Source organism: Gopherus flavomarginatus, chromosome 1 (assembly GCF_025201925.1).
Source record: "Gopherus flavomarginatus isolate rGopFla2 chromosome 1, rGopFla2.mat.asm, whole genome shotgun sequence".
NCBI lineage: Eukaryota > Metazoa > Chordata > Testudines > Testudinidae > Gopherus > Gopherus flavomarginatus.
The window spans coordinates 314,577,710-314,593,619 of NC_066617.1; the positions used below are offsets into that span (position 1 = coordinate 314,577,710).

Sequence of the window (15,910 nt, forward strand, 5' to 3'; positions counted from 1 at the left end):
TTCAAAACACTAAACAATGAAGTGCTATATAAAAGAGCTAAAAATTACTTGCACGTGAGATTAACACTATAAGCCAAGTCACGAAAATTATTTGGACTGGCTGCTTATGATATTAGCACATGGTCAAGTACCAAAATACAAATCTGAAGAGTTTATTCTGGATATTGCAAAATCTCACACGTGGATGTTTTTCTTGAAGCCCCACATTCTTGAGTCAAGCTATTATATGAGAATCTCAGCTTTTTAAGATGAAAGTTTCTAGCCCGCACAGTGGTGCAGAAAAGCCTGAAAATGAGACCAAAGACTAAATGCTTTAAAAATCAAAGAATCCTTTTTTTTATGTCATGATTGGTTGGGGCCAGACACGATATGTGAATGCTCAGAGTCAACTATACTATTGTGCCTCATTCTGTGTTTACAGTTATCTTAGGCAAACTCTTCTTATCTAGCTAGTTTACCACAAAACCTCAAAAAATTCCCAAGATTTGGAAAGGAAAGATTACATTAATTTAGATGTAAGAGAAAAGGCCCACATCCAAGAGCCTGCTTTGTCCACAGAGGACCTTTTGTAGGCTCAAAATGGAAGAATGAATGAAAACGAGATGCATAAGTACTTAGGAATGCAAGTGTCATCTACCACCCTGACTAGACAGTTTATAGAACTTTTAAAAACATAAGATCTACTCTGTCACTGAAGGACTGTGTGATCTTGGGCTTGTCACTTCAAATCTGCGAGACTTTGCTTCCCCTTTGTCTACTTCGCTTGAGCGACAGTCCTCACCTCAAAGAATTTATGCTATGTTACTACAGTCTTTAGCATAATGTGGCACCAATTTTAGTTCAGACCGATAGATGTTACTGTTATACAAATAATGAAGACTTTCATAGAAGTGTATGAATATTGGTAGGATTATTCTCCATTAGTCTGCAGTGAAAATATTTCACACATTTCCCCCCCACATACTGTTAACTTAGATTGTTAAAACTGAGGCAGCTACTGTGGCTTACATTTCTTTTCATTTCTATCTCCAATAAAAAGCACGCGAGCTTGCAAACAGGGGCTGCTAACAGGGAGTTTTGCAAGGGAGTTCTCCAGGTGAAGGAGGAGCAAATACAGCATCTATGAGGTAAGTGACTGTCTGTAGTGTGTGTGTGTGTTTGGGGGTTACTTGCTGTGTGCTGAGCTTGTGTTTGTCAGTCTGTTTGTTTGTTTGGTTGCTTGAAGGATCGTGTGCTGTGGCTGGCAGTTGGAGGCTGTGAGCTTCAAAGGAAGGTTTGAAAGCTCGAAGCTTCTGGGAATTGGCTGAGCCTTAATCAGTGGTTGGGGCATTAACTCAGGCCAGGGCTTCATAATGCCGCGCACAAGCGACCAGGGAGCTTCCAAACAGGGGCTGCTCACAGGGAGTTTTGCAAGGGGGTTTGGAAGGGGAGTGGGAAGGGAGGGGGGGTCCCTTGTCAGTCCTATCTGTTCCCTTGTAGTCCCTTTAAAACCTGTAATCCAAACTATATTCCAAAACCCCTTTCTTTAAACCACCCTTTCATTAACTAGGAGACAATGTGGGAAGAAACCCAGCAGCAGAGTGGGGGCTATCCAGTTTATTGCGCTGAGTGTAGCATGTATGATTACCTGCCTTGTGGGCGGGTGGCGTATGTGTGCAATCAGTGCAAGGAGCTCCTGGCCCTCAGAGACCACGTACGGACTTTGGAGGCCAGGGTGGCAGAACTGGAGGAGCTAAGAGAGGCAGAGAGGTATGTTGATGAGGCTTTCCGGGACACTGTAGAATTGTCCCACCTCCGCTCAGACAGCCTCTGTGCTGTTGAGGAGGAAGAAAGGCCCAGGGAAGCAGAGCAGTCAATGGGAGCAGAGGGAAACCTTCCCATAGTTGGGACCCTCCTTCCAGATGGTGCTGGGGTTGCCTCTCGCACTGAGGTTACCTCTCCGGGGAAGGGAACTCCAGTTGCTAAGAAAAGGCTCGTGTTAGTAATGGGAGATTCGATCATTAGAAACGTAGATAGTTGGGTTTGTGATGATCGGAAGAACAGTATGGTGACTTGCCTGCCTGGTGCAAAGGCTGCGGATCTCTCGAGGCATCTAAACAGACTTATGTATAGTGCTGGGGAGGAGCTGGTGGTCATGGTACATGTAGGTACCAATGACACAGGGAGGGGTAGGAGAGATGTCCTGGAAGCCAAATTTAGGCTGCTAGGGAAGAGACTAAAATCCAGGACCTCTATGGTGGCATTCTCAGAAATGCTCCCAGTTCCACTCTCAGGGCCAGGCAGGCAGGCAGAGCTTCAGAGTCTCAATGCGTGGATGAGACGATGGTATAGAGAGGAAGGAACTGGGGAAACTTTTGGGATGGGGGAGCCTATACAGGAGAGATTGGTTTAGGTGGAGCCTAAGTGGAACCAGACTGCTGGCACTAAACATTAAAAAGGTTGTAGAGCAGTTTTTAAACTAGGAGATGGGGAAAAGCCGACTGCTGCCGAGGAGCATGTGGATCGGACACAGACTTCTCTTAGGGGAGAGTCTGATGATAGGGAATCTCCAGGTTATAGTCAGGAACAGAGGACGGAAGAGGATAATGTAAGGGCCGGATCAGATGATAAACAGTCACATAAAAAAGAATCTGGCACATCAGATAAGGGCAGACAAATAAACAGGGACAAGTTTTTAAAATGCTTGTACACAAATGCTAGAAGTCTAAATAATAAGATGGGTGAACTAGAGTGCCTTGTGATAAAGGAGGATATTGATATAATAGGCATCACAGAAACCTGGTGGACTGAGGACAATCAATGGAACACAATCATTCCAAGATACAAAATATATTGGAAGGACAGAACAGGTCATGCAGGGGGAGGAGTGGCATAATATGTGAAAGAAAATGTAGATTCAAATGAAGTAAAAACTTAAGCGAATCCACATGTTCCATAGAATGGCTATGGATAGAAATTTCATGCTCTAATAAAAATATAACATTTGGGATCTATTATCAACCACCTGACCAGGACAGTAATAGTGATGATGAAATGCTAAGGGAAATTAGAGGGGCTATCAAAATTAAGAACCCAATAATAGTGGGGGATTTCAATTATCCCCATATTGACTAGGAACATTTCACTTCAGGATGAAATGCAGAGATAAAATTTCTCGATACTTTAAATGACTGCTTCATGGAGCAGCTGGTACGGGAACCCACAAGGGGAGAGGTAACTCTAGATTTAATCCTGAGTGGAGCGCAGGAGCTGGTCCAAGAGGTAACTATAGCAGAACCGCTTGGAAATAGTGACCATAATACAATAGCATTCAACATCCCTGTGGGGGGAAGAAGACCTCAACAGCCCAACATTGTGGCATTTAATTTCAAAAGAGGGAACTATACAAAAATGAGGGGGTTAGTTAAACGAAAGTTAAAAGGTACAGTGACTAAAGTGAAATCCCTGCAAGTTGCATGGGCCCTTTTTAAAGACACCATAATAGAGGCCCAACTTCAATGTATACCCCAAATTAAGAAACACAGTAAAAGAACTAAAAAAGAGCCACCGTGGCTTAACAACCATGTAAAAGAAGCAATGAGAGATAAAAAGACTTCCTTTAAAAAGTGGAAGTCAAATCCTAGTGAGGCAAATAGAAAGGAGCACAAACACTGCCAGCTTAAGTCAAGAGTGTAATAAGAAAAGCCAAAGAGGAGTTTGAAGAACGGCTAGCCAAAAACTCCAAAGGTAATAACAAAATGTTTTTTAAGTACATCAGAAGCAGGAAGCCTGCTAAACAACCAGTGGGGCCCCTTGACGATCAAAATACAAAAGGTGCGCTTAAAGACAAAAAAGTCATTGCGGAGAAACTAAATGGATTCTCTGCTTCAGTCTTCACGGCTGAGGATGTTAGGGAGATTCCCAAACCTGAGCCAGCTTTTGTAGGTGACAAATCTGAGGAACTGTCACAGATTGAAGTGTCACTAGAGGAGGTTTTGGAATTAATTGATAAACTCAACATTAACAAGTCACTGGGACCAGATGGCATTCACCCAGGAGTTCTGAAAGAACTCAAATGTGAAGTTGCGGAACTATTAACTAAGGTTTGTAACCTGTCCTTTAAATCGGCTTCGGTACCCAATGACTGGAAGTTAGCTAAAGTAACGCCAGTATTTAAAAAGGGTTCTAGAGGTGATCCCGGCAATTACAGACTGGCAAGTCTAACGTCGGTACCGGGCAAATTAGTCGAAACAATAGTTAAGAACAAAATTGTCAGACACATAGAAAAACAAAACTTTTGAGCAACAGTCAACATGGTTTCTGTAAAGGGAAATCATGTCTCACTAATCTATTAGAGTTCTTTGAAGGGGTCAACAAACATGTGGACAAGGGGGATCCAGTGGACATAGTGTACTTAGATTTCCAGAAAGCCTTTGACAAGGTCCCTCACCGAAGGCTCTTACGTAAATTAAGCTGTCATGGGATAAAAGGGAAGGTCCTTTCATGGATTGAGAACTGGTTAAAAGACAGGGAACAAAAGGTAGGAATTAATGGTAAATTCTCAGAATGGAGAAGGGTACTAGTGGTGTTCCCCAGGGCTCAGTCTTAGGACCAATCCTATTCAATTTATTCATAAATGATCTAGAGAAAGGGGTAAATAGTGAGGTGACAAAGTTGGCAGATGATACTAAACTACTCAAGATAGTTAAGACCAAAGCAGATTGTGAAGAACTTCAAAAAGATCTCACAAAACTAAGTGATTGGGCAACAAAATGGCAAATGAAATTTAATGTAGATAAATATAAAGTAATGCACATTGGAAAAAATAACCCCAACTATACATACAATATGATGGGGGCTAATTTGGCTACAACGAGTCAGGAAAAAGATCTTGGCGTCATCGTGGATAGTTCTCTGAAGATGTCCATGCAGTGCACAGAGGTGGTCAAAAAAGCGAACAGGATGTTAGGAATCGTTAAAAAGGGGATAGAGAATAAGACAGAGAATATCTTATTGTCCTTATATAAATCCATGGTATGCCCACATCTCGAATACTGTGTACAGATGTGGTCTCCTCACCTCAAAAAAGATATTCTAGCACTAGAAAAGGTTCAGAAAAGGGCAACTAAAATGATTAGGGGTTTGGAGAGGGTCCCATATGAGGAAAGATTAAAGAGGCTAGGCCTCTTCAGCTTGGAAAAGAGGAAACTAAGGGGGGGATATGATAGAGGTTTATAAAATCATGAGTGATGTGGAGAAAGTGGATAAGGAAAAGTTATTTACTTATTCCCATAATACAAGAACTAGGGGTCACCAAATGAAATTAATAGGCAGCAGGTTTAAAACAAATAAAAGGAAGTTCTTCTTCACACAGCGCACAGTCAACTTGTAGAACTCCCTACATGAGGAGGTTGTGAAGGCTGGGACTATAACAATGTTTAAAAGGGAACTGGATAAATTCATGGTGGCTAAGTCCATAAATGGCTATGAGCCAGGAAGGGTAAAGAATGGTGTCCCTAGCCTCTGTTCATCAGAGGATGGAGATGGATGGCAGGAGAGAGATCACTTGATCATTGCCTGTTAGCTTCACTCCCTCTGGGGCACCTGGCATTGGCCACTGTCGGTAGACAGATACTGGGCTAGATGGACCTTTGGTCTGACCCAGTACGGCCGTTCTTTTGTTCTTAGCAATATAATTAAAGAGCATTAACTCCAAAAGATTAGAAAGTCTACAATGGGTGAGGAAGCAAAGAATCACCAAACACAGGAACTCTAATGAACCAAAGGCTACATTTATACCAGAATTTTACCAACAAGTTTTGCACTGATGATACTATCAGTTCAGCTGCAGGAGCTAGTTTGGCACTGATAGTAGCTTCTGGCATCCTTACCTTATCTATAGGAAGGGCTGTCATCCATTCAGCTGAACCAGTGGAAATGTTTTGGTGGAATTCTTTAATGCAGACAAGTCCTAAATGAGCAGCCATCCTAGGAAAACTGTGACACTAAGCTGCAGAGCAATGCGCATGACAAGTTTCAACACTCAGTTACTGCAAATTGTTTTTGTTATTGTTTTTAATGTAAAAAATGCTATGAAACCATGACAACCTTATCCCTAAATCTTTGACAAGATATTTAAAGGCTATAAAATCAAGTATTCATGTACACGTTTTAAAGGGATATCTCCCTTTAAAAAAGAAAAATGTGACTAATAATGCAACCACCACCTAAAATTATAAAAGACCAAAAAAGTTGTGTGTTTATTTTATTTGTTTACTTTGTGCATTTGACTGTACTTTCAGTATAGCCAGTTCTTCCTTTTGTGTTCCTGGATCTTCACACAGTAACAGGAATAAACATTTTAAAAAAAGGTAGGAAAACTGCTAAGACAGAAAGTTGGCAGACCTCTCAGCAGCAAATTTAGTACCTGAAACTACTTTTAATTCATTTTTTAAAGTTGACTACAGCAAAGATTTTTCAAAATAGTAGCCTAAAGTTGGGCTCCCAAATTCATACTAAGGCACCTATCTCATTTTCAAGAGCGCTGAGCACCCAAGAGGAGACTGCTACATACTCAGCATTCTTGAAAAATAACCTAGGTGCCCACATATGGATTTAGGAGCCTAACTTTAGGCCACTATATTTGAAATTTGTGACCTAGATTTCAAGTGTATATAGCAGAGGTGGCCAACGTGAGCCTGAGAAGGAGCCAGAATTTACCATTGTACATTGCCAAAAAGACACAGAAATACATTAGCAGCCCCCTACATCAGCTTCTGCTCTCGAGCCCCCCAGCGCCTCCCACAATCAACTGTTTCGCATGTGCAGGAGGCTCTGCGGGAGAGGGGGAGGAGTAAGGGCAGGGTAGGCTCGGAGGAAGGGGCAGGGGCCTTGGGGGAAGAGATGGAGTGGGGGCAGGGCCTGGGGCAGAGCAGGGGGTTGAGCAGTGAGCACCCCCCAGCATGCTGGAAAGTTAGCATCTGTAGCTCCAGCCCCAGAGTAACTGCCTATGCAAGGAGCCGCATTTTAACCTCTGAAGAGCCACAGGTGGCTCTGGAGCCACAGGTTGGCCACCCCTGGTATATAGTCTCTATGTAGTTATTACTCATTCCACAAAAGCTTGTTTACAAAGTTTTTTTCAAAATTCACATCAGAAAGACCTACACTTTATTGTAATTTATACAGCTGAACAATGAGACTGCATTTAGACTCTCAGTAACAATTATCTATTGGAAGCTAGTTAGTTGCCAAGATCTAAAAACCCTCAGAATGGTTTACCAACATTGACAAATCTTTAACCTAGACTGCACACACAGCACCATACTTACAATCACACCATTTCATATAAACCATCACCTTGACTTTGAACACCATCTACTTTGATTTATACTGAATTCCTCTAGCGTTGCAGTCCAACATCCTGTTTACTCTATGTGAAGAGAGCAAAGGTCTATTCAGAGGATAATGTCTCTCGTAGATCTCTCCACCTGGAGAGGATATGCTATTTCTATTTGCTCCCAACTAAAGCAGCTCCTGCTAGATACAAAGTGGCAACAAAACAACTACATATAGGACTTTTACACCAGTGGTTTTCAAACTGCGGATCACGACTGGGTCGTGGTGGCTCTGGTGGGGACCGCCAATCAGGCCATTAATAGTCCTGTGGGTGGTGCTGCCCAGCTAAGGCAGGCTAGTCCCCACCTGTTCTGACACCGTGCTGCGCCCCAGAAGCAGCCAGCAGCAGGTCCGGCTCCTAGATGGAAGGAAGGGGAGGGCCTGGGGTTCCACCCACTGCCTCCACCCCAAGCACCAGCTCCGCACTTCCACTGGGGCTCGTGGTGTTTGCAGTCAAGAGCCACGCGGAGCCACTTACGCACCTCCACCTAGGAACCGGACCTGCTGCTGGCCGCTTTCGGGGCACAGCGTGGCCTGCAGTGCCAGGACAAGCAGGAAGCCTGCCTTAGCACCCAAACTGTGCCACTGACCAGGAGCCACCCAAGTAAACCCCTGCCCCAATCCCCTGCCCCAGCCCCCCACAAACTTGAAGCCCCTTTCTGCACCCCCAGCCGAGAGCCCTGACACCCTCTCCCACCCCAACCCCAAACTCCCTCCCACACCCTGAACCCTGAACCCCTCATTCCTGGCCCCACGCCGCAGCCCTCACCCCCACACCGCAACCCTCTGCCCAAGCCCTGATCCCCTCCCACACCCCAAACCCCTCATCCCCAGCTCCGTTGGGTTGTGGGAATCAACAATTTTCTTTAACGGGGGTCTTCAGAAAAAAAGTTTGAAAACCACTGTTTTACATTACAAGTGCTTTAAGACTGATAGACAAAAAGATTAGTTCAGCAACATGCTTTGGGAGAGGAACATGATGAACTCGTTAGCTCAGAGGATTTTGAGTCAGGAATGCTGGGTTCACCGGTGTTATTCAGGAAGTCAGACTAGATCATCATAACAGATCCTTTTGGCCTCACTCTATTAGGATTTCCTCCTATATGCACAAATTTGTCAATTATGTATATTCCATGGACAAGCCATTAGGAAAGCTTTTGGGAGGGAGCGGGGGGGGGGTTTAAAAACTTTCTTCAGTAGATGAGTTACTACCTTTAAATGTATTTGAGTTATGAGGCTCACAGCAACAAATATAATTTCAACACAGAACATGTTGCTTTCTGTGAAATCGTGGTCTATGAAAGTATGCCTAAACTGCAAAAAACAAAAACAAAAACTCAAAGCAGCAAGTCTCCAAACCTGGGTCAACTAACTCAAGCTCACACTACCTGGCTAAAAACAGCAGTGTAAATGTTTGGGCTGCAGATGGGCTCTGAAACCCAGTGGAGGTGGGGAGGAAATGAGGGTCTTGGAGCTTAGGCTCCAGCCCAAGCCCAAATGTCTACACTGCTATTTTAAGCCCAGTAGCACGTGCTCCGGCTGGCTAATCTGGACGCAGAGACTTATTTCCACAGATCTTTTTCTGCAGTGTTAATATACACTTAAAATTCCTAGCAATTCATGGCTGACCTCTGAGTTTACTTGGCATATTTGCAGATTAACTACCCACGATACAAGACACAGACACTTGTGCGCACTCTATTTGGCACACAGAAGTAAGAAGACTGGAGGTGAACACTACAGGAATACAGATAAGCTTGAGCAATACAAGACCTGGAATCTACTCAGAGATGTGAAGTGCTACGGAAAAGAGGTTACAAACAGATTTGTCATGGAATGAAATTAAAGCTAAGTCCCCACGGCCATCCTTACCCATATGCAAACTACGCAGCTGTGTAGGGCACCAGGAAATTTGCGGATGTGTGCTGATCCAGTGGCCAGCCCAATCCCCGGCCGGCTGAGCCGCCAGGAAAGCTGCCCCGCCCCTGCTCCGCCTCTTTCCCAAAGCCCCCACCCCAAAACCTCCACCTCCACCCTTTCCCACCCCGCCCCAGCCCTGCCCCCACCTCTTCCCCCGAACTACATCTCGGGGGACTGCAACAGGGGTTGGGCATGCCCTGCACTCACTGAGCAGTGAGAAGTGGTGCAACCTGGCCCCAGCCCACTCCAATGGCTCCCAGCTGAGCCACCGGTGAGTGCTGGGTGGCAGTTCCCTCCTGCCCCACAAGTCCCAAGGCTGGGAGGCAAGGGAGCAGAACAGAGTGGAGCGGGTTGGGGCCAGATCACTCCACTTCCCGCCACCCTATGAGTGCAAGGTCAAGCCCGCCCTGCAATCACTGGGTGGCGGGAAGTGGAGTCACCCAGCCCCAACCCACTCTGCCAGCTCATGCTGGGGGAGTAGTTCCCGTCTGCCCCCCCAAGCCTGCTCCTGCCCCCCACAGACCTTGGGTGCAGCCCCACCCCCCATGCCCCCTGCAGACTAAGCCTTTGTCTAGCTCCTTGGTCCTAAACTTAATATTTTTACAAGTGACCACTTTATTTACCATCTAATGGTGCTACCACCTATATGATCAAAATATTTTAAAGAACAGCTACACTGTTTTTTTATTAACTGTACTACTCCTAACATTAACTGTAAATTTGGAAGTCTCATTTTAAAAACCCTTATTTTAAAGTGAAATCTATTAACATCGGTATTTCTTTTCTGGCTACTGTAGCAAGTAACTGAAGACACCAGTGTGACTAACATGCACTCTCAGGAGGACTAAAAATTCATTGGCCATTAAGATGTGTTATTAATCATAATTGCCTATTTTACTATATGTTGGGAACAGCGTCCTAAGATGGACTCCTTATGTATCCCACTTGAGAGTATCAAGCAAGAAAGATACCATACCTTACTCAACAAGGAGTCCTTAAACAGATTTATTTGGGCATAAGCTTTTGTGGGTAAAAACAAAAACAGGTTCCCTTTTCTTTCTTGATCTTCAGGTTAATTTTCTATTCCACACCATATAATCTGATTTTACCCACTGATCTCTGACATGGGATCTTGTCAAATACTTAAAAAAAAAAATTAAAAATATCTAGCTCTCTTATAGTCATTGTATTTCTCATCCATAGTGGTGTATTTAACAAGAACTTCAACAGGTTATTCTAATATGACTTCCCTCTACCTGAAGCCATGCTGGCTACTCTACAGTACTGATTGTCCAAGGCTTACCAATATACTACTTAAAATAGTTTCAAGAATTCTTTTTTCCTCCCAACACACAAGTCTTTTGCCTATAAATTTTCTAGTTTCTTTCTTGACCATTTGCTGTAATGAAATTGTGTTTACCAATTCACAATCCTCAAATCTCTCTGAAATGTAGTGACCAATTAAAAATTCACAGATGTCCTAGTTAACGACTTCCTGCCTGCTAGATGATACCAAGAGTACAGTATTCTTTATTATGGTGGGTTTCCCACCCCTACTCCACTGCAGTGGTTAGCTATTGCCAGTAGATGGTGCAATTTGTTACAATATTTTGTTATGAATTGGCATTTTTTACATTAATGTCAGAGGCTCTTTTTGTTTTTGATTAAGTCTAAATTAATCAAACTTCTTTTCAAGCTCATTATGTCACAATATCTGACCTACTGCTCTGTCAGCTTTAAGAGCACCCAACTGTTTTAGAATCTGTTAGTCGTACACTACAAGTTCTTCTGTTGTCGAAGGAAAATTAATTCCCAACCTGATCATACGTCCATTCTTTTCCTCTCCAAAGATAGTAGAAAATGTCCATACAGGGGAATAAAAACTTGCTTTGGAAAGATGTTAGCTTACTGTTACACCTGTTATCAAAGCAATGTCCCACTTAGGTTCTGAATTCTCTGACAGCGGGGGAAGCAAACCTTCCAGGAACGAGACAATTTGCAATATATTATTTTTGTCCCACCCCTCACCATGTTCTAAATATAACCTCAGATTCCTGTGCAAGGCTCTCTGGGCAAATCATTTATTATTACTTTTGCAGTCCAGAGGAAACTACACAGCTACGAAAGCATAAGAATGATTGTTCATCATTCAGAATCCATCCATACTATCACAAAATGTGAAACAGGATAACACTACCTTATTTGGTTGTCTTTTCCAGGTCCGCTTTCATCAAAAAGATAACCCCTAGAGGCCTCAGCCCATTGTGCTAAACACTATACAAACATAACAAAGACAGTCCTTGCCCGGAGGAGCTTATATTCTAAATATAAGAGAAGACAAAACAGTGAAAACAGACAGGGCAGGATTTGAAGGCATCATGGCAGAGGTCAGATTTAAGGAGGAGCTAAGAAGATTCTGAACTTCATCCGTGGATCAGATTCAGCATCCCTGAAGTGCACATTTTAAAAGTTACTATACCAAAATATCCCTGGAAAAACAGCACATGAACAAGTTAGTATTTTCACTTCTAGGCCCTCTCAAAAGATTAAATTGATGGCAAGCAATGATAATTAAGAGCAATGTCCTCTGGATTCCAAATATCTATTTTCATTCCTGTTATCTGGTCCACTGACAAACAACTTAAAATAAGAGTATACAGGACCTGCAATGCTGTGTGTTCCACTATGGCAGAACTAGCCAGCAGAGGGACCATAAGTCCGTCAACCCCTTTCCCGGGGTGTGATGACATCTCTGAAATGATCCAATGTACTAGTGCTCAAACAAGGACAAAAACAAAGAGCCAGGTTAATTTCAGCTCCACTGAAACAAAAAAAATGAACAAAAGTGTTTACCAAACAAAAGGAGGAGACTGGTGGGGAATAAATTGAAACTTTTATACATCGTACTGAAAATATAAAAATTTAAAAACATCAAATAAGCTAAATCCAGCATCCTTAACATAGCAGGGGAGGAGAGGGGGGAAGAGATATCCAGGTTTGTACAAATTGAACAAATTTGAACAGATTGAACTGCTCATGAATTCTCCTCATTAGTTTGCTTTTAAGAACAACATTTTGCAAGCTGATTGTCACGGATGTGGAGAAGGATCATTTAGACATTTAAGATTCCCTCTCCATCCCCTTATAAAGTCAATAAAAGGTAATATTTACAAAATGCTTTCAATTGATTTTTTTAAAAATTATTCCTAACATTATTTTATAATCCAGATTAAACAAACTATGCTTCAAAGGACACAATCAATTTAAACACACTTCTGCATGAAAATGGTGTACTTACTATCATTACAAGTAACACTCAAGAGGACAAACTGAACAAGTTTAGAGAAAAATATTTCTGTTCTTAAAATTTATTTACTTGGAGTATTTGCTAGTGTATTGTTGGGTATAGCCACTTCCACTGTTTCCCTCAGCCGCACCCCAATCCTGCAACAGTTGTTCCTACAGGCAAAGCCCTGCATCTGCAGAGAAAAAATGTGCAGGATCAGAAATTTAGTCAGTTTCCACTAGTTGTATAGGTCTTTCATAAACTAACAAGGGAAAGAAACATCTTAAAAAAACAGAACAAAACAAAAACAGGAAAATCTGGTTGTAAAACCATGAGAGTTGGCACAGGAACTCAAGAGCAAGTGCAGGAACAAACTTTTAACCAATTTTTTAAAAGAATTAAGTTTCAAGGTAATATTTTTAGGGATGCACCAATAAAAATGTGAAAATTCAAGCTTAAAGAGTGTCAGTGCCATGTTTGGCATTTCTTACTTTTGCAATTTTATAATAGCAACATAAGCACAAAAAAACAGCAATAAGAACACAAAGACTGCCATTAGACATTTGAATCATATTTTTTAAAGCATGCAATTTCTCCTATACCACTAATTTGTACTCTTTCCAAGTGTACATGTTTGGTCTAAGGCTCTTTTCTTGTGTGTCCCTAACATAGGCCTTACAATTGTATTGTAATAACTGCCTTGCACGTTGCTGCCTTATTTTTTAATATCTCCACTAACCAGTTTGGGGAAGGAGTTTAACTTTACAATGATTAAACATTCCTAACTATTTGCCTTGAGTAATTGCCAGAAAGATAGATAAAATGGGGTCATCATTAGATCCTAGGTTAGTATCTATAAACAATTATAACTGTTTTAACACTTTTAAATATGTAAAGTACTTAAGTATTACGATGAATGCCAAACATTTTTATAGTTTTATGGCTACAATATGCTGATTTTTGTTTAGCTGAATTATCATTACTTCTGAAGCAGACCAATTATCCTAAACAGCTCCAAAGACAATATCTATTTCAAATTGGCTAAACACAGAGGAAGTCATTTTAAACTTATTGTTTGTCCCTTCTATGGATTGTTTTCCCAAGAAGGTCAATGATGGATTTGGTTCTCAAAATATACAGGTGTCTGTTTATGGTTACCTGTAGTTTAGAAGGGTGCAATATCCCCATTGTTATGTTACATTCCTTCAAAAACTTTTGCGTGGCCCCAGACTTCTCCTAGCCTTTGCTGTGTAAATATGAGGGAGACACAAGGCTCTTTTCATATTTAATGTGTTAGGATCCTTTCATGTGCAATGAAAGCTATAATGATACAGATGATCTTACAGGTCACCTCTGCATTCACTTCTATATTAAGATTCTTTAAAAGTAAGATCCCAAAAACTTTTATATGAAAAAAAAATTCTATTCCTTAGACTAAGGGTTTACATTAGAAAGCATCTGAAAACCTTAATTACCCACTTGAGGAAGTTTTACAACTTTGTCACGACTACAATAGATGGAAGGTGCTGGTTAACAACCACTGCATCAGAGATGTCACTTGAAGACACAGAGTTATTGCAGAAATCTCCGAAGTCCAAATTTCTTAAGAAATTAGTTTTCTATTTCCATAGAGCAGGAAAAAAAGCAAGCCCCGCTATTATTTACAAAAGAGGATGAGCTGAACAAAAATATTTAGCTAGCAGAGGTAGGGAAATGAGTGGTGGGAGAACTATTGTGAAGGAAACTTCCAGCATAAATGAAAAATTCAAGAAGGTTGGAGCATGTTACCGATCTAAGTACCAGCACTATAGAAAGCAAACACTATTTAATTTTAAAAGCATCTGTGCTCATAGGATTAGAGTAAGAATCCTATGATGGTGGAATCGCCATCCTTAGAGGTTTTTAAGGCCTGGCTTGACAAAGCCCTGGCTGGGATGATTTAGGTGGTGTTGGTCCTGCTTTGAGCAGGGAGTTGGACTAAATGACCTCTTGAGATCTCTTCCAACCCTAATCTTCTATGATTTTAAGACACTTGCATACCAGGAACAAGGGAACAAACTCCCAGGACTTTTGTAACCCTACACTCTTACAGGACTCTTTGGGGAAAAAGTTATATGCCTCTATAGTGACTAATACAGTGCAGAGTCAGTACAGTAAATATAATGGTTTATTATCTTATACAACAGCAGCACTCTAAATTATGACATTTCTTTATTACACAAATTTGGAAATAACATATCACAGCAAAATAACATGGTTGTTAAGTGTCAAGTACCTTTCTGTGACTATTTACCGGCTTTATTCTCTTCAGTACTGAATGAAGTACCTTCTCCTTTCAGAAAACATTCCCCTAGTAGAGCGTTCTGATACATTAAGCATTTCCTGATCTTTCCTTCAGGTAATCACTACAGTATTACTCAGGTTTCTGCTAGAAGCTAGTTTACTAGTGTTCTGCAGTGCCATCCAGCTAATCCCAGTTTGATTCCTGGCCTATTCCTTTATAAATTAAGAGTACTGCTTTCACAGAACATTCATCCCTTAAGGGTGAAGAAGACATTTATTCCACCCATCTATGGAGATGCATTAGCAAGTACTGAACAATCCTGTGGAGTTCTCTGAACAAAGAAGGGTACAAGAATTGAGGTCCTTGATGGAGAAAAAGGTAAAGTGGGAAGAGGGAGAGAACAGAAGAAGCAGTACTTAAAATTCAGTGAGGGAAGCGGAGGATACTCCCAAAAAAATTAGAGATTTCATAAGACATTCACATTCCAGAAAAGTGCAAGGAATTCAAACAAGCATTACAAACTCTAAGAACGTTCAGTCTTGCAGTGTAGTGAAAGGGTAAAGGCCATCACTTCATCTTTAACTCACTCCTGTTTATGTCCAAGGTAGCACAATTCTCTATTTATCGGGGAGATCTCAGAACACGCATGGCCTGATTATACCATATATGCTAAAATGGCTACACAATACAGGATAGCTGCAGTGCCCTAGGCAGAGTGTCAGCCTTAATTTCAATTTGAATTTCATTGAGTTCAGGGTTTAAGTCAACTATATCATACGAACCCAAGTTCTTGCTTTTCTTTTGCGGCAGTCTTTGGGAGAGAGCCCTGGGCATTAACATGCTTGTTCACCCATAAATTTAAGCACAAAGCTATGTGGACTGGTTTTCTTCCCCCTTTTTCCTAAGTTTTACTTGAGCATCCAAGAAACAGCAAAAACTAGTTCAGATTCAAAGCCAACACCCCCTTTCACATGTCTGCTGCACAAATTTGGGAAGAGGGGGCAACCCACCCAAGACCCCAGGTAGACAGAACACTCCTCGATTGC

The 15,910-nt window shown here is 41.8% G+C and overlaps 1 protein-coding gene across 7 annotated transcripts in view; it reads right to left on the reverse strand.

Moving 5' to 3' along the window:
- RCBTB1 (RCC1 and BTB domain containing protein 1) overlaps positions 1–15,910 on the reverse strand; it is a 52,749-nt gene that overhangs the window by 34,957 nt on the left and 1,882 nt on the right. For 2 of the 7 annotated variants that reach the window (XM_050948597.1, XM_050948570.1), the window contains exon 1: positions 11,958–12,046. The exons of 3 other annotated variants lie outside the window; for them this stretch is intronic. In XM_050948597.1, coding sequence (XP_050804554.1) covers positions 11,958–12,044 — 87 coding nt within the window. In that variant the 5' untranslated portion in view covers positions 12,045–12,046. Of the gene's footprint in view, positions 1–11,957; positions 12,050–12,670; positions 12,762–15,910 lie in introns of those variants that run through there. 2 more of the 7 variants (XM_050948605.1, XM_050948579.1) reach the window with 2 other exon arrangements.